General features: G+C 34.0%; 1 protein-coding gene across 1 annotated transcript; it reads right to left on the bottom strand.

Annotated features, from left to right (window-relative positions):
- Nucleotides 1-957: 957 nt before the first annotated feature.
- On the bottom strand, nt 958-23,875 carry LOC115877440 (dynein intermediate chain 2, ciliary). The gene is given in 10 exon segments (XM_030893593.1): nt 958-1,192; nt 3,286-3,519; nt 6,072-6,300; nt 6,421-6,598; nt 9,979-10,229; nt 15,257-15,418; nt 19,125-19,202; nt 19,205-19,415; nt 21,379-21,701; nt 23,809-23,875. Coding segments are annotated over 10 exon segments (1,917 nt in total). The 3' UTR covers nt 958-1,008.
- Nucleotides 23,876-25,631: the final 1,756 nt, after the last annotated feature.

Here is a 25,631-nt window from a genome sequence, read left to right on the forward strand (position 1 = left end):
TTAGTTTCGGAGATACAGGGTGTAGAAGTTTCATTTTTATTTCGATTTTTTCTAAAAGTAACGTCAATATTTGGATGAAAATTGGTATCTGGGAGTTTTTTGACATGAGAAATTTGATTTGGATGCGAATATGACTCTTATTTGTAGGGGGCGCCACCTACACCTGTTTTAACTGTTTTGAAGAATAATAACTTTTCGTCCGTATCTGTATAAAACTACTGAGTGAAAAAATATACATTTCCGTCACTTTTTACGTAAAAAATGTCTCTTAGTAAAAATCGCTACGAGTAACCGTTCTCAAGATATTTAGAATGGAAATAGTCAATACATGTCATTATTAACAAAAAATAGACACGTTCAGTAGATACAGTTATTTGACTGAAATAATAAATTTGGAAAATTTTTATTTTTTTAAATTAATCATAAAATTTTCTGCGAAAAAATGATAAAACAGTTTCTGTTGAACTTTTGGCACAAAAACATATCACATTTATGATTTCAGTCTAATAACTATTTAGTTAACATAAGTTTAATTTATGTCACTGATGACAGGTATTGATAATTTATATTCCAAATATCTCGAGAACCATTGCCTGTAGCGATTTTAACAAATCAGATCTTTTTTACGTAAAAAATTAAAAGATCTTTTTTACGTAAAAAAAGCAGTAAATGTATATTTTTTACTCAATAGTTTTATACAGGTACAGACGAAAAGCTATTACTCTTCAAACCAGTTAAAAATGAAAGTCCCTAGATATATCTAGGGACATTATTAAAAATAGGCAGGTGGCGCCATCTAGAAGTAGGAGTCTTTTGGGTTCTTGAATATGCTGAAGATATTCTGCATACAGATTTCTCAATAACTCAATAATAAAAATAATCCGTTTATAAGATTTTTGGCACATCTATATTCTTTTCCTACAGTGACTTTTCAGGTTATTAAAATAATCAACGACATAAGTTTATATGTTTATTTCCTTGTATAATTAAATTAACAGAAACATAAATTTAAGACTCTTCGCTGCCTGCTGTGTCATCTGGCAAGGTCAAAGTGACAGGTTCTCTAACTAACGACAACAATTTCTCTAATTTCATACACTGTAACGTCCATTGGTCTAAATGTTGCTGTTTTTTAGGCGCTTTACATGGTATCCTGAGGTTTGGAGACAGCTTTAATGTTGTCACGCAGCCTCTAGAAGTTACAGAGAAAATTAGATACAAAATTATTATTTATAGTATTTTTTTTTTCAAATATTTGTCGCTAAGCCCCGTCCAATATTCAGCATGCGTCGTCTATTCTGTTAGTAATTAAGACTATGTCGTTCGCAAATCGTAGGTGACGATTCAGTTTTTTTTAAGAATGTCAACCTTACAACCTACAGTAAAGACTGACAAATTCACAAAATTTCAAATCAAATTCAAATGTGTCAAATGAATCGTCAAACAGAACTGTCAAGGATCCCCACCCTAGAGTGCTTTTATGGTGCTTTTTCCGCCCACCATGCATGAATACATGGATAACATTATGCTCCTTCCTTAGTCTTCTTATTCAAAGCCCCCACACAATAAATTAATGATAAATATATAAACAGTTATTATCTACATCAACAAAAATCACCTTCTTAACAGCATTTAAGGGACATAAATGGCCATTACTACCGCTTTCCCGTTCAAAACATGGGGTGCATGAATACACACATGGCCAAAATTATTGCATATAACGATATTTTTATTTTATTTTGGACCTAATATGATTCTGTTTATATTTTTGGGCCTATTGGCTTACTACACGACTAACTAATATAAAATTAAAAATCTAAGTGCAACTAGGCTGTTATTACAATTTTATTTCATAATGAGTGAAAATCAACAAAAACAAATTTCATTTTAAAGAGAAAATATTGAAAACAATTTTAATTATTTCTCACAACTAACAGTCTGTATTGCCTCCTCGAGACTCAATGCAAGCTGTGAGATGACGTGGCGTGCTCTCAATTAAGTTGTCCAGAAGATGCCGAGGAATGGCTTCCCATGTTTCGCGCGCAGCAATTTTCAATTCATTTAAGGTACGGAGGGGATCATTCCTTTTGGCAATATGACGTTTTAGCATGTCCCAAGCATGCTCGATCACATTCATATCTGGAGACATCGGTGGCCACGACAGTTTTCTTATACCCTCTTCCTCACAAAATTCGCGAACCGCTAAAGTGCGACGGGGAGGAGCATTATCGTCCATGCAAACAGATTCATCCTCCACTGCCCCTCGAAATGGACGCACAATAGGCTCTAAAACGTCTCTAAGATATGAGGCACCTGTCATTGTGCCATCTGTAAAATCAAGAGGAGTTCGAGCTCCGTGCATTATACCTGCCCATACCATAATGCTTCTCCCTTGAAACGGGACACGGGGTTGAGCTGCATTCAAGCGTGCTCGTCTTCCAGATGCTCTCCTGACGTTCGTCGCGAATCTGACACTAGGCCTATTCTTGTTTCATCACTAAACATGACGAAATTCCAATTAGGTCCATTTGCTCTCATCTCCTCAGCCCATTGTAGGCGCGTAATTTGGTGCTGTAAATTAAGCTTCGGAACACGTAGAGGCCTCCTTAAATGTAATTCTCTGTCATTGGGTCTTCTTGCTATGGTCTTTCTTGAGACATTTACTCCTTCAAGGCGAGCTAACTCATTTTTAATAGCAGTACTAGAAAGCAGGGTATTGCGTCGTGCAATTAGAGATATTTGACGATCTTGCACAGTAGTAGTAACTCTTTCTACCTCTTCCAGGCCGGTCTGTAACCTCTGTAAGGTTCGTTTGTCTCCCTGATTTTTTTTAATATTCGCGAAACATCGCTTTGGTTAACTCCTACAATTTCAGCTATTGCAACTTGCCGGTAGCCCTGTTGAGAGAGTGTTACTATTCTGACTATTAAACTGTGAAATAATGTTTCTAGGCATTTTAAGGCCAAAACAATGGTCAAAATACTTCTGAAACCCAAGAGACCACAAATTGAAATGTGCCAGAATTTGTAATGATATTGGGTCTGAATGATAAAAATTGTTTTCCATATCCATTTTAACAATGTATGAAAAAGATTCTTTAAATTTCTTTCCGTATATTTTTAAACGATATATGCATTAATTTTGGACATGTGTGTACATCGATAGTATTATACTCCTTCCTTAATATTTTTATTCAAAGAAATCAAACAATAACTTACATAAATTTAACGACAGACGACGCATGATGGATGCATGTAAACCCACACTAATATTTTATTTAATTACTTGTCATCTCCAACTATTAGAATAGGCAGCTTCGGATTGAACGACAGTCTGGTTAGTTTATTCCGTCTTTTAGATACTATAGCTTGAACACAGATGGGTTTATACTTATTGACATTCAGATCGAACACGTAGACCTTGCCTTCGGTGGTGACAGCAGCGAATACCGTGGAGGAATATGGAGCCCATTTGACGTCACCCACTCTGTCACCCACGTCGAATACGAATAAAGGTTCTCTGCAAAAAAGAATAGTCTTAAGAGCTAGCAAACTTTTCGAGAAAGTATTTTAAGAAAACTGGCTCTTTAATATATCTTTTGCTATGCTCTCTGGAACAGCGTGCGAATCGTCTGGCTGCCGATAGACGTTGCGTTCACAACTGCGCATTGAAAGAAGATCCTATTTTTTTTTGTTTAGTCCGTTAAATTCTAGTATTGAATATAAATCGAATAAGTCTCCATAGTGCGGCGCGAAAACGTTCAGCCTATAAAGCGAGAAGTCCAGAGTTCAATACCGGCTCGGGGTAAACTTGTTTTTTTATTTTATTTTCGTTTATATTCTAACAGTAAAGTATTAAATAATTTTTAACCTAACCAACTTCCATAGATAAATGAAACAAGTTTAGATTGGAATGTGCCCATAAGGACAATGTAAACACTATTTGGCGCTATTGTTGCAACGGTCGCGACCCAAAACTTTTGAAAATTTCGGAGCGGTTTGGCTTTTTCCGGAATTATATCGCCAAATATTGTTTATTCAAATTTATTATTTTCGTTTAATTTTATAAATAGAATAGTGTGTTGCATACAAGAAATTTTATTTTATATAAGGACACATGTATGAAATACCTATGAAACATTGGAAACCGACGTTATGCCACGATCCACGATGGTTTTTGCAGTTCACAGTTCACAGCACAGCTTTTTAAGTTTTTAATGCCACTTTTTCACAATTATCACCGGTTGGAGTAATACAACTTGAATTAAACTCACAAGATAGCAATAATTACTTTGAAAATGGACGCTATAAACACTTTTCGGAATTTCTTTAATGAGAGCGGTTTGGATTTTGAAAGATTATTATGATTTTTGAAGATTCTGACTTTGACAAGAGAAAATTATTTCTCTTTTTGTTTGCCGTTGTTCTTAGCGACCGCTATAGCAGCGCCAGATCGCGTATAACGGTCGCGACCCAAAATAATTTTGCGACCTAAAATTTTTACGGGCTTTCCAATCTAAACTTGTTGCATTTATCTATGCCAACTTCAAAATTAACAATTACTACCTGATAACGATTAATTAATAAGGTAAAACCAAAAAGCCCCAAACTTTCTGTATGATTATTTTTAATTTTTACGTATGTTATGTTTATTCATGTTATATTCTTTAAAATCAAAGAATCGATGGCCATACCTACATTACTAACATCTACTGAGCAATGCATGAGCAATACATTTATTTTTATTAGATTGTATTAAAAAAGCCTCTTATTTTCATCATAATTTTGGCGTTATTAAAATTTATTCTGTGCCCTGTGTCCCATGAATGCTGACAAAGCCTAGATTTGTGAAAATCTCCCTTTCTTAAATAATCTTTATGTTCTTTAATTTGTACATTTAAGGGTCTAGATGTTTCACCAATGTAAAATTTATCGCATTCACATGGTATTTGGTATATATTATTATTATTTTTTATTTGGTCTAAAGCTGCCGGTTCATTATTTAGGTATAGACATTTTTTAGTAAAATATATATCAAAGAGCCAGCTTTCTTAAAATATTTGTTTTCCAGACGTTGCTAGCTCTCATACTAGAATAGTTATAGAAGAATATTGATTATTTGCGCACAAATATTTGGTTAAATTTGATTTAAACTACTACTTACAATTAAGCTTGATGCTTCATGCGTCCGTTATCCGTTGATACGATGGTCAGACGGCGCGGCGCTCTGATTGGTAATAGCGTTTTCGCTCCACTTTTTATCCGTATTTTTTTTACTCCAGCCCGTCAACAGAGAAAGATCGTACGGTAACGGACGTTTTGACACTTTTTTGACAAATTTAATCCAACCTTAATAATAAAAATATAATAATCACAATATCACCGTCAAGTTTTAATATATCTTTTGCTATGCTCTCCTGGCTAAAGTGCGGGCTATCTGGCTGCCGGTAGACTACTGCGCGTCACATCTGTACATGGTATCCCATTTTCGTGTGTTTTATGGAATTTCTCTTTTATGAGTAGAGATACAATGATGCGATTTTCACATTACTTTGCTAATTTTTTTATGAAACTATATATGCTACACATATGTTTGTTCTAGCCTCCTTCGTTCCTGAAATACAGGGCTAATTTCACTAATTTGTATGCGCAGTAGTGAACAGATGTTGAATACAGATATGATGCGCAGTAGTGAACGCAACGTCTACCGGCAGCCAGATGGTCCGCACTCTGTTTAGGACAGCATAGAAAATATATATTAACCAGCTTTCTTAAAATTCTCTCTCGAAAACGTTGCTAGCTCTTAGCCTTTCTTAGACTATAAGTAAAATAGCGAAATCGTTTTGGAAATGAAAATATAAAATGGCACCAATCACAAGCAAATCGTATATCCGATGAACGGAGGCATGAAAATACAATAAATTTAAAAACCGTAATTTTCTAACCATTCGAAGTCTTTAAAACCAACCAATAAACGTTAATATCGTATCATCGTATCGTCGAAGAACGGATGCATGAAAATCCAGCTTTAGGAGAAAAGATTGTCAGTAGAAAACATCAATATATACTTACAATCTATTATCTTCCCATATCTTTACCCTCCAATCGCCACTACAAGACGCGAATATGTCCGAATTATATCTGTTAAAATCGATCCTAGCTATGGGCATTTGGTGAGCGTTGTACGTCAGCAAATACATCGAACTGTAAGCGGTGCTGCATTTGAATATTTGACCCTCTTCAGTACCCACCAGATAAATGAGATGGTTCTTTGGATGTAGTTTGACACAAGAGGCGCAACCTAAGGAGATCACCGAATATATTAATCACTATCAATCTATTTTTGTTTAAGTCATTCAGCAATGCTGGCTGTAAGAGGCAAGAAGGTAGAATTACTAGTATTAAGAATACATATAGTTACCTTTGACTTTGAGTTGGGTACCGTCCGGTCCTGGTACTGCATCCTTGTCAAGAAATAAGGTGATTATTGTAGTTACGGATAACTCGTTTTGCATCAGCACCCAGTTATTGATTTTACCATCAGATGCGACCGAGAAGAAGTTCAGTTCTCCATCTGGTAGATCCGCTGCCCATTTCACCTTGAGTGATTATTATTATTTTAGGTTGTTTTTCCTAGTTGCACCAGTGAGTGGTGTCCGTACGCATTGACAAACTTTTTTATTATAGCATGCATATTTAAACACATTTAAATATCTCAAAAACCAAAGCTTTTAAACATATTAAACCCTTATAATAAATGCCTTATTTTATGTCCAAGAATTCAAAAATGAAATAAAATACCGGGTGTTCCATAAGTAAAATATAACTTTGGTATGGATTTTAGTTCTGACGCACCCTGTACATTTCAAAATAATTTTAAATTATGTACATTGCCTTCCCACAGATACCCATAAAATATTTTATTTCTACATCTTTCCGTTTTCGTATAATCTACCGAGGCGAATGCGGTGCTATTTTTTAACAAAAGCTCTATGTTTTATGAATTATTTTGTTTATTAATTTTATTATACGTATACAGGGTGTCCCACTTAAGATGGATACAAGCCAATATCTTGGTTGTTTGTTGAGCGATCTTTTTCATTTTTGGCAGGAGGCTGTATGGTTATAAGACGTATATTTTGCCCAGGGTAAGAAATGCGATACCTCATAGACGTACGTTTTAATGGGGTTTGATATTTTTCGATCCAAGAGTAAATTACCCTTAGGACAGTATTTATTTCAAATCTGATAAATTATATTGAATCCTCCTTACCTAAGATACTTAAGTTCTAATTTTTATAAATATTGATACAGGGTGTGTCATTAAAATAAGACATTTTTATTTTTATTATAATTTTTTAAGTACTTACGACGCCACTGGATAAACAACTGGTTTATTATTAATAACCATTTATATCCAATTATTAATTAATAATCGATTTAAGTTTGGTCGAAGATGGTTGAAGATGTTGACTTTCAGTTAGTTATAGTTTTATAAATCTTTGGTTAGGGCATATTTTTCAAAGTTAATAATGATTGTTGTAAATAACCATTTGGAATATTTAAAAATATCCTCAATAAAACGAATAAAAATCATATTTCAGATTCCATTGAAAACTGGGGTTTTAAATTATTTTGTAACTCATTCTATTCATTTGTATTAGCAAACTTAAAAAACAATTTTTTAAAGTAAACAAAATAGATTGAAAATATTTAGTTTTTTTGTATCGTATCTTAATTATTATGGAAGCTATCTGAAAACTTAGCGCGTCTAAAGGACTTTAAACTTTTTATTGTTTTTGACGATGTCTGCGCCGTCTTGCCTAGCGGCGGATGAGATAAGTATCTGTTGAAGCTGCTCTACTGACTTTATGCTGACTGCATTTACTTATTTTACAAGGGTGTCTGGTAATAACCTGGTTATTGCAGAGAAGCCCAAGTATTTATACACTCGCTGGCACGTAAAACGAGCGTCTTAAAATTTTCACGAATCTCGAAAGTTTTATATATTGTGTTCTAGTTGACCGATTTTGATGATTTTTAAGCAATTTGGAGAAAATATGTACCTAGACGATAAAGTGATTTTTAAATTCCTCGCTGTCTTAATTAGCGATGGGAACTATCGAATGAATTAGACTATCGAATGGTTACCGAATGAATGATTTCAACTATCGAATGGTTTTATTCGAATAAAATTATTCATTCATTTGTATACTAAAGCATATGTGACAACCTCGCCGTGCGACTAAATGGTTATCGTTGAGCTACGACTATTGAATGCTTTTGATAAACGAAATTTAGTATTCGTTTGATTTTTGTGTGCGTCAGTGCATTATTAGTTCTTCCAAATTTTTATAACTTCACCTTATAAATACTGTGCTATTTTTGCATTTATTAAAATATTTAAATTACTAAAATAGTAGTTTTTTTTAATTGACGATTGTGTGCGTGTGCAGGTGTTAAAATTTTTCCGAAAATTTGTGTGATTTTCCGTAGCCCGATCTTTCAATTATTTTATTTTATATGGTATATATGGTCTATTTTTTAATGGGAAATTTTGAGAAGTAGCAATTTTAAGAGATGAGATGAACTTAGAATTAATTTTAAAAATACCTATTTGTATTTTAGATGTTTTAATAATACGAATTAGTTGAACTTAATAATCATATTTAAGTAATGTGGTTAAGTAAATGGTTCTCGAACTCAAACTATGGGGTGAGAAAATTAAATTGAAAGTTTTACACGTGCCAATTTAAAAAAAAAGTTAACAATGTTTGTTTTTTGTTTATGCTAATTCTCTTACATGTAGTTTTTTGCGAAGAAATATTTCATTTATTTTTTAAAGTAAATGCCAGTAAAAGTAAATGTTATTTTTAAATAGTAATATAAAGTACCTAATATAAATAATTTTGATTTCTAATTTTTTATTTATATTTTCCTTCCATTACACTGCATGCTTAGAAAATTAATAAATGTTTATATTTCATGATTTTAAAGTTTGTTGTTAATATAACAAATTAGTTCTGTAATTATTATTATTTATTAAACCAACGTTGCCACAAAGAATTTAAAGACTATATTATTTTTAAACAGGATCTAATATAAATAATTTTGACATCTAATTTGTTTTTGTATAACAAATTATAAAAAGTAACGCCAAACAATAATATTCTTTGCTAATATCAACTAATACCAATATATGGCAACAGCGCCCTTCATAATGTATTTTCTGTGTAAATACTAGCACCTCAATAAAAAAAATTATGTGTCGTTATCTTTATATGACTCCGCAAAAAGTCAAAGATGCCGGCTTCTTTCATAGCATTGCCACCGACCGCGCTGTCGGGTTTCTCGGAAAGAAACCTACGTCGCCGGGCGACAACAAAAATCCAGTTAATATTTTATTATAATCGATCCTGACGAATAAATGAATTTGATAAATGAATGAATTTTATAAATGAATGGTTTTTGCTGCCGAATTACTAGAATACAATATTTCAAGGCAGATGACGCATCTATTCGATAATTTTTATTCGAATAGTTTTCAACGAATGTTTTTTTACTAGCTATCGAATTATTCGAATGAATTGCAACTATCGAATGTTTCGATAGTATTCATTCGATAGTTCCCACTACTAGTCTTAATATATTCCACAGAGTGTTTGAAACTTTCACCATAATATCAGTATTTTGTTTCCCTCGTATAATTGATAGATGGAAACTTCAATTTTTAATTTAGAAAAAGATACTAAAGAGTCAAATAATTTAGCTACAAACTGGTTAAAAAATCATCAAAATCGGCCCACTAGAACAAAATATATTAAACTTTAAAACACATGAAAATTTTAAGATGCCCGCTTTTCCTGCGGTTAGTGTATATTATCTAGGGAAATAACATATCGTTGATTAAAAGAAATTGATAATATTCTGGTCTCCGATACACATTTCGGCCGTTGTGGCTTGCTTAGGCGTTATTTACCTCCCAAACGATACCTTTGTGTTTGTTGGTGACGTTGTTGCTGCGGAAGGCCGGCTCCTTGCAGGTGGCCTGCACGTTGAACACCAGCACCGAGCCGTCGTACGCCCCCACCACCACCATGTAGGGGTACTTGGGGTGGGTGTCGACGCACATCACCGCCGACTCGGTCATGCAGATGTAGTCGGGGTAGGAGGGGTTCTTGAGGGTGAACAGGCAGACGGCGCCTTCGGGCGTCGGTTTCATGAAGTCCACTGGAATAGAGGAATGATATTAAGCAAGTAATTAATAACTTATATAGGGTGTCCCAATATTTCGTGTCCCAAACATAGAACGACTATGTATTTTTGGATACAAATTACATATTTAATTGCGCACAATTTTCCTCTATACAAAAGTGCTTAGTTTTTCCGTTAGAGGGCATCAATAAAAAATAAACCCTAACTTTAATTAATCTTAAGTTTATGAAACTTATTGTCACATTGTCAAAGATCATTTGTAATACTAACATAACATTCCAGATTTTCGCCAATTAGAGCTTGATGTGTATTGAAAAAAAAGTAATTTTTTATGTCGAGAAATAAGGTGGGTGGACCATGGAAGGCCATTGTAACGAATAAATAGTTTTTATTAGTTCATTTACGGGATAAATGAAAGAAACGTATGATTAATTAACACTTGGTTTATGTTTAATACTTTATATATGTTACATAATAGTGTCACATATACATTTTTTTATTCTAGATGTAATCTCTATTTATTAAACTTAACTTTTATTAAGCTCTTCCAAATGGCCTTGCAAGGAACAGGGCTCCATACAAGGCCAATATTATAAATCAGTCGTTCAACTTAAAACTAGAGTTGTAATAATCAAAATATCCGTTTTTACTAAAACTACATAAAAAGCTCTTCCATTTAAACGTAAAATTAAATGCTTAACATATTATAATCTTCTTCTTTTGTGCGTCAGTCCATTGGTGTGCTTGCAGTGCGACCAGTGAGGCATTCCATTTTATATTTATAACCAAATATATGTTTTGACAAGACTTTGACAGTTAAAACAACAAATTACAACAGATTATATATTGATTATTATATGACTTGAAACACTGCGGCACTGGAATTAAGTTTTATGTGACCTTGAACAGATTAGTTCACATGGTAGCGAGCGATAAATCACTCCCAAACATTCGTGGCGTTTACTATAAGAATATATTAATGGAGATTATTTAAAAATTATAGTAATGAGTATTAATATCGATAAGAAATAAGTTGCCAATGCGCTTTAGAATGAAATTAGAAAAAGAGAAAATTTACCTATAATGACCTTCTTATGGGTTTGTTCTTTGTAAGGCCAAAATGTGTTTTAGGTAAAAAGTTGAATAACTTCTTATAAATAATAATATTATAAACATGAAACATTGTTTCAACTTTCCCGGTACGTATTTATAACTAAAAATGATGTGTTCATATTTTCATGATTTGTAAATGTTGCTAGTAAGGCCCATGTACCTTAGCAAGGCTAACCGTCAAATTTTTGATTGACCTTATAAGGAACCACCGACTTTTGTCTGAACACTACCGATATTTTAACTGAAATCAAAGCAAAATTATTATTTGTTTCCTTTAGTACCATATAACAAACACTTATATGACAATTTACAGTAAAAAAAATAAGATAATAATAGGTTATTTACATAAAAACTTTTCCTGTGCGCGCGAATTACAATTATTTTAACATCGACGACCGAAGTCTACAGCGGCACATACATTATCAAAAAATCTGCGCAACAGGCGCCAATGTATGGCCCTGTTTGATGCGTTGCGCAATTGTTTGATAGTCAAGAATGTTTGAATTCTTTTGTGCAACGGGACTGTTTGCGCAACGCGTTGTGTAGTATATGTATATGTGTGCTTCGTTGTGCAATATTTTAGTTCTTTCATCCAAATTCTTTGTTTTTTTTTTTCGTTTTTTGGTAACATCGACATTTGGTAACATCTAGGGCATATACGATAATAATTGACGCAATGGCAATTGACACAAGTGCCAATTTTATAAGTGCATGGGTGATGCAGTTGTGCAACGCAACGTTGCGCATCGCTTTGTAGCGCAATTTGTTTGATAATGTATGTGCCGCTGAATCAGTTGTGCAACGTAACGTTGCGCATCGCTTTGTTGCGCAATTTGTTTGATAATGTATGGGCCGCTTACGAAGCGAGGGACCGCACTAACAAAATAGCGACGCGAGCGACTCGCCGCGCCGCCGCGTCTGTGTACTTGAGTTTATTGGAGCTTAGTGTAAGTGGAAGGAATTTGTCATCACGTGGCATTAATTATGACTTTTTTATAGTTGGCCTTCAAATGAGCATGGCCTTCCATGGTCCATCCACCTTATATGTCGATTTCATAGATAACAAACTCATAACTTGCAAATATTCAAGAAGATAAAGAAAAGCAAAAAAATTGACGTCATTGACTTGTTTAGCATCAATACCAATCACTAATCCTCTAACACAGTGTTGCCAATTATTTCAATCATTGTTGATCGCGCCATATAAGCTACTTAACAATTATTCAGGGTGGTCCGAACTGTATTCCGGAAACTTCGGTAGCATATTCTGCAGATAAAAATATGTAAAAAAGTTCAGCTTAGCAAAGCATAAATGTATGTATGTCCTAAAATGCTTAGTTTCGGAGATACAGGGTGTAGAAGTTTCATTTATATTTCGATTTTTTCCAAATAATTTCTGAGGTAACGTCAATATTTGGATGAAAATTGGTGGATGGGTGTTTTTTGACATGAGAAATTTGATTTTGATGTCAATATGACTCCCATTTGTAGGTGGTGCCATCTACATGTGTTTTAACTGTTATGAAGAGTAATAACTTTTCGTCGGTACTTGTATAAAACTACTGAGTAAAAAAATATACATTTACGACTTTTTTTACATAAAAAAGGTCTCTTGGTAAAAATCGCTACGAGTAATGGTTCTCGAGATATTTGGAATCGAAATTATCAATACCTGTCATCATTGACAAAAATTAAATATATAGGTATGTTGACTAAATAGTTTTTAGACCGAAATCAAAAATTTGAAATATTTTTGTGTCAAAAGTTCAACAGAAACTGTTTAATCATCATTTTTTCGCAGAAAAACTTATGATTAATTTAAAAAAATTAAAATTTATTATTTCAGTCAAATAACTATAGAAATTGCTTTATTGTCATAAAAAAATTTTACAATTTTGTTGACAAAGCTTAAAAAAAAGAATATAAAAAACATACAAAACTTCACTTAACAATAGAAAAACATATAAAACTAACAGCAAACATACAAAACTAAAACAATACTTTATACAATTATAGAAATTGTACATTGTCAAAAATTTATTTAATTAAATATAAATAAAATATAAACATACATGTAAATAAACAACTGTATATAATGTCAATACTAAATTTAAATGGATAGAAAACAAAATCATTTCTTAAATTTAGTGAATGTGTGTTAAATTTAGAACCCTAGATATTAATAAAAAAATCGTTAACCGCGTAAAAGGCTTTCTCCAGTAAGTATGATCTCAAGGCTCTGCGAAATGCAGGAAAGGATGAAATGGAATTAATTTCAGATGGCAGATGATAGTGCATTTTTTTTTGCATTGTACAATTGGGAACTCTTTACTAACTCAGAGTGAGGGGTTGGCAGATACATGTTATGCTCTGCGTTCCTAATTGGATAGCCATGAACTGGCTCTAGAGAAATACTCGATACGTGCTTGCGAACTAGGCAGACGGATTCGAGTATGAATAGGGAAGGAAGAGTTAATATTTTATATCTTCTAAACAAGTCCCGGCAGTGAGCACAACTGGTTAGCCTCAGTGAATATCGCACAGCTCTCTTTTGTAATTTGAAGATACGCTCAAATTGAGTCGCACAACACGCACCCCAGAATGGAAGTGCGTATCGGAGATGCGACTCATAAAGGGCATAATAGACTGTCCTAGATGTTGACAAATTAAGCACATTAGCAACTGATCTAAGTGCGAAACAGGCAGAACTTAATTTTTTAGCTAAAGCATCGATTGCAAATCCCATTTTAAATAGTTGTCCACAACAAGGCCTAAAAATTTCACAGAATCAACGACGTCAATGGTGGTATTATCAAGTTGAAAAGGTAGCAACGTACTTTTATATGATAAGACTTTAGTTTTAGAGACGTTGAGACACAGATAATTAGAATCGCACCATGTTTTTATGTTGATTAAGTCACTGGAAATGGTTCTATGAAGTGCCGTGGTGTCCGGGCTGCTCCATGTGAAACAAGTATCATCCGCGAAGAGACAGATTTTACCACTGATGTCCAGACTAGCAATATCGTTGATAAACAACAGAAACAAAATAGGACCTAGCACTGAGCCCTGAGGTACTCCGCATTCTATTGGCTTGCAAGAAGACACAGTCTTATCAACCCTCACACGCTGGTTTCTGTTGTTAAGGTAGGACTTAAACCATTCAAGAGGCGTTCCCCTGATACCATAGTACTGCAATTTGTTAGTTAGATGTTATGATTAACACAATCGAAAGCTTTCGAGAAATCACAGAAAATTGTTGCTGTAACGAGACGGTTGTTCAGACTGGAGTATACATTATTAAACAGCGAAAACATAGCGTCATTTGTACATTTGTTACTCAAGAACCCAAACTGAAAGGGGGTGAGTATTTTGTATTTTAGAAGAAATGATACAAGCCTCTTTTTAACCAGTCTCTCCATGATCTTCGATAACGTGTATACTCAACGTGTGCTTATTTTTTGTCAATAATGACATGTATCGACTGTTTCCATTCTAAATATCTTGAGAACGGTTGCTCGTAGCGACTTTTACCAAGAGACATTTTTTACATAAAAAGTCATGGAAATGTATATTTTCGTATATATAGTCAGTGGTTTTATACAGGTACGGACGAAAAGTTATTACTCTTCAAAATAGTTAAAACACATGTAGGTGGCGCCCCCTACAAATAGGAGTAATTTTGACATCAAAATTAAATTTCTCGTGTCACAAAACTCCCATACTCCAATTTTCATCCAAATATTGACGTTACTTTAGAAATTGTTTGGAAAAAATCGAAATAAAAATGAAACTTCTACACCCTGTATCTCCGAAACTAGGCATTTTAGGACATATATTTATACGAACTTTTTTACTTATTTTTATCTGTAGAATATGCTGCCGAAGTTTCCGGAATACAATTCGGACCACCCTGTATATAAACTTACAAAAACCGAAACAAACAGCAAAGAGGTCGTAGTAGTACGGATTCCACTCCATATCAGTAATGGTATTCTTTTTCGTTCTCTCGTATGTAAACTTCCATAAAGGCAGTAGTGTTCCTTCCTCTTCTCGGAATTCATCGGATGGATCATCCCAGTATCTATAATCTGCAAATGTATTTATATAAATTGCTTGTTTCGACATGCACACTGAATTTTTAGTTTGATCAGTAATTTCTACTAACATTAGACATTGGATTTTTTTTTATTAGGAGAAGTCTGAAAAATTTGGATAACATTAACGTTTATTGGATTTTTATTGAAACATTTTGAATTTTGGATTATTATGGCCGAAAAGGTAGAAAAGTGGCTGAGGTAGATCGAAAGAAACTGTCATGGCTGAGAAATATACGGAACTGGACCGGTCTGGGGGTGGAAACGCTGTTTCATGCAGCAGAAGATAGAGATGACTCTTCAACGAAATAGGCATGGATATCGCTAACGCCTGAAGACAGGCACGGCGCGGCACCGCAAGAAGAAATTGGCTGAAAAGTGTAAAGTCGACAAATGATGGAAAGAGATATCAGAGCGGAGGATTGCAAAAATAGCGTTTCTGGAATGGAACCTCGTTTTTTATATCTCTTTCTAAATTAAAAATAAAAGTTGCCAACTGTCAATTATACGAGGGAAAACAAAATGTTGATATTTTGGTGAAAGTTTTAAACACACATGTGGGGTACGTTAACGAAGCAAGAAATTTAAAAATAATTTTATCATCTAGGTATATCTTTCCTCGATAGTTTCTTTTTTGATTCTTTCCAAAGCTTTATTTTTTTGGAGATATTCGCTTTTGAAGAAGACACTGACATTTTTTCGTATTTATTACATTAAAACCATGCCGTTGCTTTTGATCCTAGTCAACAGACCTACAAAATAGTCTTTATGATTTTTGTAATGACACTGTTTTTGAAAATACGTATTATTATTGTCTGTTGGGCAGTTACTCTAGCAGATTGTTTTAAGTCCAAAAGTTGAACTCTACCATGATCAATTAAAACAGCAATAGCCGATACTTCATAACTTAAAACCATCTCTACTAGAGTAGAATGTAGAATGTTTAGGAGGAGAGTTAATTACCGCGACCTTATAGATCTATTGTGTGTTCCCCTTTCTTGAGTTATAACGAGTTATAACTAATCATACAGTCTCAGGGCTTTAACAAAAGCCAGTATCTGAGACGGCTCCACAGAGGCCAGCTCTCCATCCTCGACATCAGCCGTACCAAAGTTCATGGCACGAATGGTCGTCGTCTCGGCGCACTCAGTGATAAGGTGTTCTGGTGTTTCCCCATTTTCCCCACAGAACCTGCATTCGCCGTTGTTTCTCAGCTTCAGCCTACTGAGGTGTTCGTTGAGGAGACAGTGTCCTGTTAGAAACCCCGTGACAATCCGAAGATTGTTTTTACTTAAATCAAGGAAAATCTTTGATTTTTCTTGGTCGTAAGTTCTGAGGAACTTTTTCGAGTTCTTAGACCGTTGGAGGTCACCCATTCCAAGTTACGGATGGAGTCTTCCAGATTCTTCAGTTCCGCTTTCAGTTGGTTCCCGTTTGGAAAACAGAACGGTTCTGGGCCAGTTAGTGGAGTGTTTGCTTTTTTCCTAGCTAGATCATTTGCTTTTTCATTGCCTTCTATCCCTTGGTGAGCAGGCACTCAGAGTAGGAGGACTTTATTTTCTTTGCCTAATTTGTTGAGCTTCTCTAGGCATTCTTTGATCGACTTCGAATTGATGGTTACTGAGTTGATCGCGTTAAGTGCTGCTTTACTATCGGATAGGATGGCAATTTCCTGTTTCCGATAGTTCCTTATCTAAGATAAATTGTACGCATCTCTCGATAGCGTAAATTTCTGCCTGAAGGATACTGGGGTAGGTGCCCATTGGTTTCGAGTATTTAGTTTTCGGCCCAAACACTCCTATCCCTGTCCCTGCTTTGGTTTTGGAAGCATCAGTATACCGCGTTATGGTATGGTCTTTTATATGTTGAGTAAAGCTTGATTTTCATGCATCCGTTGTCCGACGATACGTTGATACGATATTAATTTTATTGGTTGTATTTAAAGGCTTCGATTGGTTAATCGTTTCTAACCAATCGAACCCTTTAAATACAACCAATGAAATTAATATCGTATCAACGTATCGTCGTACAACGGATGTATGAAAATCAAGCTTAAGGCGTTTCTTTCTTTCAATCCTTTTTATTACTCAATACTACCACAGATTAGGTACCCTATAAGTATACAGATAAAAATCTTGTCCCTAATTCGTGGTACGAAAATTGTTTTTTATGACGATGTGCAAACGAGTCAAATTTCCTGTGCGCAAAAATAAACTCGCGTAAAATAACAATAAACAGCGTAATAGAGAGACATCGCTAAACCGAATAGCGTGCATGGACGTTAATAAGGCCAGTGTTATTTCCTTTACGTGAGGTGGTATAACTCTCATCCGTTGCTCTCTTCATTTATAGTTATCGGATCGGAAAGAATTCTGATCGCGTCGCGTCCGCTATTTAAACTTAACCTAACTTTGAATTTAAAACTTTGAAATTGTTTTGTTTACTAGGTATTTTAAAACTAAAGGGCTAAAGTGCTTATTTCCAGTGCTTTATTGTTCAACGTCTGCCAGTGGGTTTAGGGCAACAAGCAACAAATTCTCTTAGAAGGGCTAAGTCGTCATCTGCTGTAAACCTAAGACTCTTATTTATAGGTTCTTTAGTATTGGAAGAGGTGGAATCCATATTTTGGGCATCCATATTTATTTAATTAAAACTAATCCCAGCTACTTAAATATCAAATTACCTAATAAAACTAAAGCAATAATTCAAAACAATTCAAACATAACCTAAAATAAAAGATCTCGCCGGCCGGCTCCGGTTGTCAAATACCCGCACATGCCCATTTCAGCAATTTTTAAACGTTATCAGAGGTTAATTAGAAAGAGCGCTTGGTGTAATTGATCCGCAAATTACGTCATTAGCGGGTGTTGCGTTAAAAACTTACTCGCGCATATCGTAACCATGATAAGGTACGCGTAAATACTGGATGACGCTATTCGGTTTTCCGATATCTCTCTAATAACTATGCCGGTCAGGCGCTGTGCACAATTTTAGAGGCCATAAGTGGGCGTGCTATGTGCGCAAATTAGTCACCTAACTAGTGCCCGATTCCGAAAATTGGAACCACGAAAAACAATAAAGAAAAAACAAAGATTATAATCTGTATAATCTGTGATACTACAGTGAAGTGTTTCTCGAAGTTGTAAATTCTTGGTAGATATGTCATCTACTGGGAGTTGTTCCATCTGTACTAGAGTAAATGTCAGTAAACAATAATAATATGACATTTCAATGACAGTGACATTACAAAAACAATAAACACTATTTTATAAGTGTGTTGATGTGGATGCAAAACCAATGCTAAAATTGCTGTAAATCGTTACTGCCTTATTCAAAAGCGAATATCTCCAATAAAAATAAAGTTATTGAGATGAACTAAAAAACAAACTGTCGAGAAAAGACTTACCTAGATGAATGATTTTTAAATTCCTTGTTTTGTTAACATATTCCACAGGGTGGAAAATATCAACATTTTGTGTCCCCTCGTATAATTGACAGATGAAAGTTTTCATATTTAATTTAGAAAAAGATACTAAAAGCCAAAGAATTTAGCTACAAATTGCTTAAAAAATCATCAGGATCGGCACACCAGAACAAAATATATTAATCTTTAAAATACATCAAAATTTTAAGATGCCCGTTTTTGGTGCCGGTGAGTGTATTATAATACACTTTTCTTTTAATTAATATATTATTATACCTTTGGCTATATCGTCGTACGTATTCTGATTGATCATCCTCTCCAGCACCCTCCAACATTCCAGTACTCTCCCTGAACCGCCTCGCTGAGCTGCGCCCGACCCGACTGCGCCTTCTTCTGCGGCGGGTGTTTGGATACGGGAGCCTTCTCTTTTTCTTTTCGCTCTCTTTCCAGTTCTTTCTCCAGCTGCTGCGCCGCGAAGTCGCTCTGGTACGCATCGTAGATCACCCACTGGAGCACGTTGGCGGCAAACGTGGCCATCGGCGGAGGGACGGTTTGGGTTTCTTGAGGCTATATAAAATAAACATTTATTAGTGTGAAAGTGGTAGGACAAGGTTTCATTTCAATGGAAACATTTGCCTAACTTCCACTTTTTTTCAGTGAAGGTTTCTCTGTAAGTACACGTGTGGTTGTGAAGTCCTAAATTTAACGCTCTCCTTGAGATAAAAGAAATTTCATTAATTCTATCTATTACATATAAACCTAATTTTTACGTATATTTATGAATAGGAGAATACACTTTCCACAGGGTGCCTACCAAAAACCTGTCTAAACTAGGGGTTGCCACGTTTCAAATTTTTTCCTACGAGCCCGGCAAAAGTGCGTCGGGCATTTGTAGCTTCTATAATAATAAAACTTAGCAATTTTGCATAAGTGCCAAATTAAAGTATACAGTATGTTCCCGGATTGTCTTTACAAGAGGAAAAACTTTATTATTATTGATATTTTTAGAAAAAGGTATTCTTCCTAAAATTTTTTGTTTGTCCTAAAATGGTTAATCCCGTTTATACTTTTCGAAATTTCCACACCGTTTCAGAGAAAATTAAGAAAAACATGAAGATAGTGTTGAATTTTTTCCTAAAAGTCCTAAAGCCAAAAGGCGTTACTATGGTAATATCAATTCGATTTCATTCTTTGATAGATATTTTATTAATTTAGATTAATGTCATATTCTTTGCTGTTCTTAAGGTATCATATTTTCCGATAACTATCATCACCGTTTCCGTAGCATTAAACTAAATAAATTTTGTTTCATCTAAAACAACAAAAAAATATTACGTTAATTAAAATTCTATCAATAACAATCTTATAACAATCTATCAAAGAATGAAAACGAAGTTATGTTACCATAGAAACGCATTTTGATTTTTAGGAATTAAAAGAAATTCAACCATATTTTCATGTTTTTCTTAATTTTCTTTGAAACACTGTCGAAATTTGGAAAAGTATAAACGGAATTAACCATTTTAGAACATGCAAACTTTTTTTATGAAGAATGCTTTTTTCTTGAAATGTCAATAATAAAAAAGTTTTTCCTCTTGTAAAGACAATCCGGGGACACACTGTATACTAGAATGTATTTCAGGAAAATATTTTAACTTCTACAGTATGGCTCAAAAAAGTGTGAGTGGATCGGGATGACTTTTTTTAAATGGAACTTAAAAATACTTGCATATTAGCCTCTCATTAGCCCTGTATATTATTGTAATTTTGGTTTCCTTCCTGATCACTTTACATAATCCTAAAATATTATTAAATATGTTTCGATCATGTTTCGATAGTTTCAGAGATATTAATAAATAAATAAAAAAAAGAAGTGTTGTCAGCCTTATTTTTCAAAATTATTAAAAATAAAGAAATGTTCTGAAATAAAAACAGGTATTTACTTTAGATGGTCTGTATTAAACTTTGCTACAAATATCGTAATCTTAAACTATACAGGGTGTTCAAAATTCTATGCCACACTTTCTAAAATATAAAATAATTTTTCTTCGTTTTTTTTTAAATAAAACACCCTGTATATTATTTCTTTGTTAGATGGAAAATTACAAATGAATATTTTTCGAATTTAAAGTATTTGAAAATTTTTAACGGTTTCGCAAATATATTGACACAAGATACATATTTTGAAATTTTTTAAATATAAAAATGTTAATTTTTTAATTATTCTCCATCTAACAAAGAAATAATATACAGGGTGTACATTAAAAAAACCGAAGAAAAATGATTTTATATTTTAGAGAGTTTGGCATAGAATTTTGAACACACTGTATAGTTTAAGATTACCATATTTATAGCAAAGTACAGACCATATAAAGTAAACACTTTAAACTTGACGAAAAAATTCTCCGTTGCGTTTTTATGCATCTGAGTGTATTTAAGTTGTAACTAGGAAAAAAAACTGAAAGTTTTGAAAAACGTCTCGTTTTTACACCACTTGAGCCTACAATCATTTCAAGAAGCCATCACTTACTCTTGTCGGGTTATTGTACGTCAAGGCGGCCCTCTCGCAAAAATTGAACTGGTTGGTCAGCTTCCGCGGCTTCCCGCCCTTCGGGGGCGCCCTGGCCGCTTCGATTTTCGCCTCGCCTTCACCCTCGCCTTCGGCATCCCCCTCGTCCCCTTCCTCCGCTTTATCCACTCTGGAGACTTCGTCCTCTTCGTGCTCTTCGTCTTTGGGCTCGCCCTCCTCACCTTCGGCCGCGTCCGTTTTCTCTTCTTCCAGGAGGTCCTCGCTGGACTTGACGTCCGGTTTGGACTCCTCGTCCTCTTCGTCCGATATTTCGTACGTGGCGGCTGAAATAAATATTTTTTAAGCGAGTGTCACAAAAAATGAAGTTATACACTATTAACTAGTAGTGGGAACTATCGAATAAATACTATCGAAACATTCGATAGTTGCAATTCATTCGAATAATTCGATAGCTAGTAAAAAACATTCGTTGAAAACTATTCGAATAAAAATTATCGAATAGATGCGTCATCTGCCTTGAAATATTGTATTCTAGTAATTCGGCAGCAAAAACCATTCATTTAGAAAATTCATTCATTTATGAAATTCATTTATTCGTCAGGATCGATTATAATAAAATATTAACTGGATTTTAGTTGTCGCCCGGCGACGTAGGTTTCTTTCCGAGAAACCCGACAGCGGTCGGTGGCAATGCTATGAAAGAAGCCGGCATCTTTGATTTTTTGCGGAGTCATAAAGATAAGGACACATTTTTTTTATTGAGGTGCTAGTATTTACACAGAAAATACATTATGAAGGGCGCTGTTGCCATATATTGGTATTAGTTGATATTAGCAAAGAATATTATTGTTTGTCTTTAGTTAGTTAGGGATAGTATGTCTATATATTTTGCATTTTTTTTATTAATATTCTGTTGTTACACTGCAATAATACTTGTTATTTTGGATGTAGGAAAATGATTTTAATGTTTTTAAGCAAAGACTGGTTTAATAAAAATAATAATAACAGTAATAATTTGTTAAACCTATTAACAACAAAATTTAAAATAATTTAATATAAACATTTTTTTACGTAGTAGCAAAATATAAACAACAAATTAGATGTCAAAATTATTTATATTAGATCCTATTTAAAAATAATATAGTCTTTAAATTTTTTTGGCAACGTTGGTTTATTAAATAATAATAATTACAGAACTAATTTGTTATATTAACAACAAACTTTAAAATCATGAAATATAAACATTTATTAATTTTCTAAGCATGCAGTGTAATGGAAGGAAAATATAAATAAAAAATTAGAAATTAGAAATCAAAATTAGAAATCAAAATTATTTATATTAGGTACTTTATATTACTATTTAAAAATAATATTTACTTTTACTGGCATTTACTTTAAAAAATAAATGAAATATTTCTTCGCAAAAACCTACATGTAAGAGAATTAGCATAAACAAAATACAAACATCGTTAACTTTTTTTTAAATTGGCACGCATAAAACTTTCAATTTAATTTTCTCACCCCATAGTTTGAGTTCGATAACCCCATTTACTTAACCACATTACTTAAATATGATTATTAAGTTCAACTAATTCATATTATTAAAACATCTAAAATACAAATATGTATTTTTAAAATTAATTTTAAGTTCATCTCATCTCTCTTAAAAATTGCTACTTCTCAAAATTTCACATTAAAAAATAGACCATATATACCATATAAAATAAAATAATTGAAAGATCGGGCTACGGAAAATCACACAAATTTTCGGAATAATGTTGACACCTGCACACGCACACAATCGTCAATTAAAAAAAACTACTATTTTAGTATTTTAAATATTTTAATAAACGCAAAAATAGCACAGTATTTATAAGGTGAAGTTATAAAAATTTGGAAGAACTTATAATGCACTGACGCACACAAAAATCAAACGAATACTAAATTTCATTTATCAAAAGCATTCGATAGTCGTGGCTCAACGATAACCATTTAGTTGCACGGCGAGGTTGTCACATATGTTTTAATATACAAATGAATGAATGATTTTATTCGAATAAAACCATTCGATAGTTGAAATCATTCATTCAGTAACCATTCGATAGTCTAATTCGTTCGATAGTTCCCATCGCTACTATTAACCTCCCTAAAGTGTAGGAGAAACCGGTGGAATCCCGCGCACGGGGGAATACCGCGCACGCCGCTGTAGAAAAAACTACAACTAGCAATACACAGTTGTGAGGCTGGAAGTGTTGCATAAGCCATATGAAGTTTGTTCCAAAAGTTTGGAATAATTGCCGGCAGTCGTTAGCCAATAAGGAACATTTTAGTGTTAGATGGGTTTTTCATCTATCTTTTCGGCAATTTAATCGGTTGATAATTAGTAGTTCCTGTGATTATTAAAAGCAGCTTGATTTTATTTCCACTTACCAGTGCACCTATAAGTGTTATCGCAAGCGATCACCAATAAAATGTAAGTACTTTTGCTAAAATACATTTTTAGGTAAAAAAACGGCTCCCGGCGAAATGCCGCGCAAAATCAAAACAAACAATAACGCGCTGCGTGGTATTACCCCAAATGTACACTCTTCTTGTTTATTTTTTTATAGCTTGTTTCTTTTAATTTATGATGCCCAGAACATACCAAAGGGCATCAGAGAAAGGCAAATGGTCAGCGGATGCACTTAAATCAGAATTGGAAACTACGGAAGAAAAAAGAAGAGAGAAAAGAGAAAAAAAGAAGCAAGTAATGTAAATATGCAGGAAAAGAGAAGACACAAACGGCAGAAAAGAGAAGCAAATGTACATATTGTATTGAAAAAAAGAAAACTCTGAACTTTAGTAAGTAAAAAATCAACAAGAAGCCAAAGCATATTCGCAATATTAAGTCTGATGACGATGATACTGAACCTGAGAGCTATTCTGAACGCGAGCTTTGTGTTGATGATGACTTAGACGAAGTTGATCCTTTCCCAATCCATGAAGATGATATCTGTTTAATTTGCGCAGAGTTTGGAAGGGAAACTAGGTCTGGTATCGCTGTAATTCCTGCTCAAAATGGGCCCATGCTGCTTGTAGTGGAAAGGGGAAAGGAAAAATCTACCTTTGTGACTACTGTTGCTAGGTAACAGTTTATTTTTTATATAAATATCCGTGTTAGAAATTGTTTTTTATGTTAATATACAATAATGTATCTTATTTACTTTTGTTCTCACTATCATCTTTCTTATTATTTGTGTACAATAAAGTCTTAGTTAAACTGCCTTAAAATACCCCAATGCGTGCCATTCCCCCAGACCGTGCGCGGTATTACCCAAAAGCCCGGGTAATACCGCGCAGTCACACATTTTTATTATTTTGTGTTAATAGGTACAACAAAACAAAAATGTTTAATGTTCGATGTTGCAATAGTTTGTATATTGTATCAATACTACTCATACAAAAAATTACCTCAAAAAAAAATTAACATCAATCTAGGAGCTATTTTGCTTATGTGCGCGGAATTCCCCCGGCTTCCCCTATCTTTTTTGGCCGCTTTTTTACTTTACGGCCGCTCTTTTACTTTTCGGCCGCTTTTGTAAACAAAATCATTATAAGGGCAGCCTACTAGACACATTTAATTTACTTATTTGAGTTATTTCCACGTCCGATATTAAGATTGTCAAATTATAAAGGCGGCCTATTAGACACTTAATTTGCATGTTTGGATTATTTACCCATAAAGCAAAAGAAAAGGTTCCGTTGCTAGGGTATTTATTTACAAGCTTTCCGTTTCTATCAGTCTTCAACGAATGTTTTCTTACTAACTATCGAATTATTCGAATGAATTGCAACTATCGAATGTTTCGATAGTATTCATTCGATAGTTCCCACTACTAATCTAAATCTAATCTCCTGAGAAGCTGCATAAGTTTATGATGTTGAACCCTATCGAAAGCTTTTTCGTAATCTATAAAACATAGACATACGTTCTTTCGCTGGTCGTAGCAGTTCTGTACTAATATCTGCGTCGCGGCCAGTGCTTCCCTGGTGCCTAACCCCTGTCTAAATCCAAACTGTGAGTGCATCCTCACATCTTCCGTACAATCCCCGATGTATTATTCTCAGGAATATTCTTAGAGAATGACTGATGAAACTGATGAGTCTGTGCTCTTCACATTTTCGTGCGCTGATCTTCTGTGGTATAGGGATAAAAGTTGAAGATAGCCATTGCTCCGGATAGTGACCAGTGTCATATATTCGGTTAAACAACT

Source organism: Sitophilus oryzae, unplaced genomic scaffold, assembly GCF_002938485.1.
Source record: "Sitophilus oryzae breed Bouriz unplaced genomic scaffold, Soryzae_2.0 scaffold_1492_pilon_pilon, whole genome shotgun sequence".
Lineage (NCBI taxonomy): Eukaryota > Metazoa > Arthropoda > Insecta > Coleoptera > Curculionidae > Sitophilus > Sitophilus oryzae.